This window comes from Egretta garzetta, unplaced genomic scaffold (assembly GCF_000687185.1).
Source record: "Egretta garzetta isolate BGI_Z169 unplaced genomic scaffold, ASM68718v1 scaffold412, whole genome shotgun sequence".
NCBI classification, from domain to species: Eukaryota; Metazoa; Chordata; class Aves; order Pelecaniformes; family Ardeidae; genus Egretta; species Egretta garzetta.
In genome coordinates, this window is record NW_009258770.1 from 720,493 (window position 1) to 722,920 (window position 2,428).

General features: G+C 43.2%; 1 protein-coding gene across 1 annotated transcript; it reads right to left on the reverse strand.

The window, feature by feature from the left end:
• Positions 1-6: 6 nt before the first annotated feature.
• Positions 7-2,365, reverse strand: LOC104135698 (cytochrome c oxidase subunit 7B, mitochondrial). Its single transcript, XM_009649376.2, has 3 exons — positions 2,247-2,365; positions 722-846; positions 7-170 (listed from the first exon to the last, which is right to left on the reverse strand). Exons 1-3 carry the CDS (start codon positions 2,281-2,283, stop codon positions 96-98), a joined length of 237 nt encoding a protein of 78 aa, XP_009647671.1. The 5' UTR covers positions 2,284-2,365; the 3' UTR covers positions 7-95.
• Positions 2,366-2,428: the final 63 nt, after the last annotated feature.

Genomic DNA, 2,428 nt, shown 5'->3' on the forward strand with positions numbered 1-2,428 from the left:
AATGCCACTGTACAAGTGGTAATCAGGGAACAAATGCCATTACACGATCATTTTTTCAGTGAAAGTTCAGACCAGTTCATTATCAGCCAAGGCTGTTACTCTCTCCATTCTTTCGGAGTGATTCTGCCAACAGGTGACAAGCCCCACTCAATTCCAGCCTGTGTAAACACCTGCAGGAGGGTAAAAATCAAGATTATTAACTCCAAAAAGCAAAGAAACCTTCCGACAGAGGGTTACTTCTATTCTTTTCAGTTTAGGTTTCCTGTATCAGAAGACATCATCTCATTCATCTTTTAATAAAGCAAGTGGAATACATTTATATTGGATAATACTTAAACACCCCAGTTTTCTATTTCAAGATATCTAGCTTCAGAACAAAGAATCTGGAACATAAAACTTTCATCACCGTGCTGTTATTTTAATCTATACATTTTTCTGCTGAAACCTCTACCTGTATAGCTTAGAAATCCCAAATAAAATAGAGAACACTTGTGTTTCTACCGCATTTTAAAACCAAGCAATAGACTGACAACAAATTTGTGTTAACAACTCAAAATACAAACTAACACAGCTTTCATCTCTACCACATCACTATTCATTTATATAAAAAGCTCCTAAATTCTGACCACTTAAGTTAAACAAGAAAGCCCTTGTGAAATGCAATAGCTTGTAAGTTCACAGCCAAAGTCACAAAAAAGCAGTGAAAAAAAGGGTGACTTACATATCCCCAGATAGCAGTAAAAACTGCGGCTCCACCAAGGAGTACCAGGTTTCCATATTTATCATGGAAGTTAGGCTCATATTTGCGATGAGCTTGTCTTACTGCAGTATGCTGAATGCCACGAGCTAATGAATGTGGAAGAGAATCAGAAGTAGAGAAATCAACTAAAATACACATTCAAACCATTCACAATCTTAATCTCCCACCAACAGAGAGGCAAGTGTAAGCATTAAAAGACTTAAAAAAATTAATCTTTGGACTTTGAGCTTTGGAATGACTCCAAAGCATAGGGTATACAGAAAGCCTTGCATTTTGATTCAGCTTTCCCAATTTCTCCTGAGAAAGTTCTTCCCGAAGTCTAATTCCAGTAAGAAAATCCTCCAAGTTACCTTTTTCATGAATATGTTTTCTCTGGGCCTCCAGTGTGGAAGTTCAAGTACACTTTTAAGCATTATCATTTCTCTAATAAAATACATTGTTTAGTACTTAAAAGTTTCAGGTTTCTGTACGTAAATACCAATTTTGCCAGTATGTGTACCCAATGTAAGCATTTTCAGGCTGAAGCTCACCATCAAGTTAAGGGGTTGAAGATAGCGGGTATGGGTAACACCTTTCTCATTCCTTCATGATTTTTGAAGGGAAGGGAGGGAGGTGGAGAAGGAAGCGGAGATAACTGGGAGCCTTCGCATGAGGTAAATAACAGAGAACGCGATACAGGAAGAGATCTTTAGATGACTGAATGTACAATGTGCATTATAAATGCACACTATAAAAGGTACACTTATTAAGGAGAAGACAAAAGTGAAGAACCAAACCACCAGCTTCAAAACACAGAGATTGTTTAGTGGTTGCATACAAAACATTCGATAAGACAGTGATCTATGCATAAAGATAGACATTACAAAATATAATCTTTTGGCTTCAGGCCAATGGTTCACATTTACCCAAACAGGTGTAGATAAGATGATGGCAATACCCACAATGCTAATACATCCCCAGAATGCCCTGTGAAGCTGCGCAAGTTGGGGGTTTTTTTAAACAGAAAAAAGAAGCTGGAACATCTACCAAAAGAAACACAGCTAAACACATTTATTTTAGGTGCACGCACCTCGGGCTAAGCACATCACGAACCAGGACCAGATTTAAGAGGCCTGGGGTAAGCACTTGGGAGTCTATCACTTTGCTCTTGAGTTTAAGGGCTGGTGACTGACTACACCTTGCCACCTCAGGTTACAAAACCTGGATGCGCCCTTCGTTACGATGAAGGAGGAAAATCACCGAGGAAGGGAACCCAAGGTCAGCTCAAGTAAAAGCAACCAGGAGGTGAAAGAGGCAGAAAAAAAGAAAGAAGGCAGCAGAGGGAGGGTGACGAGACGGCCGCCCTTCAGCTGCCCTCACGGCCCTGTTCAGGTGCAGCCCTCACAGGGAAGGCAAGAAACGGGGGGGAGACCCCCTGACGAAACCGCCTACTCCCGCGAAACACCCCCAGCACTTCCACACTCCCGAGAGCCTCCTCCTTGCTTACCGGTGAGGTTCAGAGCAGCCCTCGCCACAGGGAACATGCTGACAGGCGGAGTACGACCTCACGGCCGGCGGGACGGCGAGCGGTGAAAAACAAAATGGTCGCGCCGGAAGTGGCCGCTGCTGCGCGCTGCGGAGCGGGGGCCTGTGGGGAACGCAGCGGCGCCCTGGCGGAGCGAGGCTCCC

Excerpts from the sequence above, each read along its gene's own strand:
- LOC104135698 (XM_009649376.2), bottom strand. The coding sequence starts at position 2,283 with ATGTTCCCTGTGGCGAGGGCTGCTCTGAACCTCACCG. Across the intron at positions 847-2,246 it reads GGCTGCTCTGAACCTCACCG|CTCGTGGCATTCAGCATACT; the intron begins GTAAGCAAGGAG and ends CACATTCATTAG. Across the intron at positions 171-721 it reads TTACTGCTATCTGGGGATAT|GTGTTTACACAGGCTGGAAT; the intron begins GTAAGTCACCCT and ends ACCCTCCTGCAG.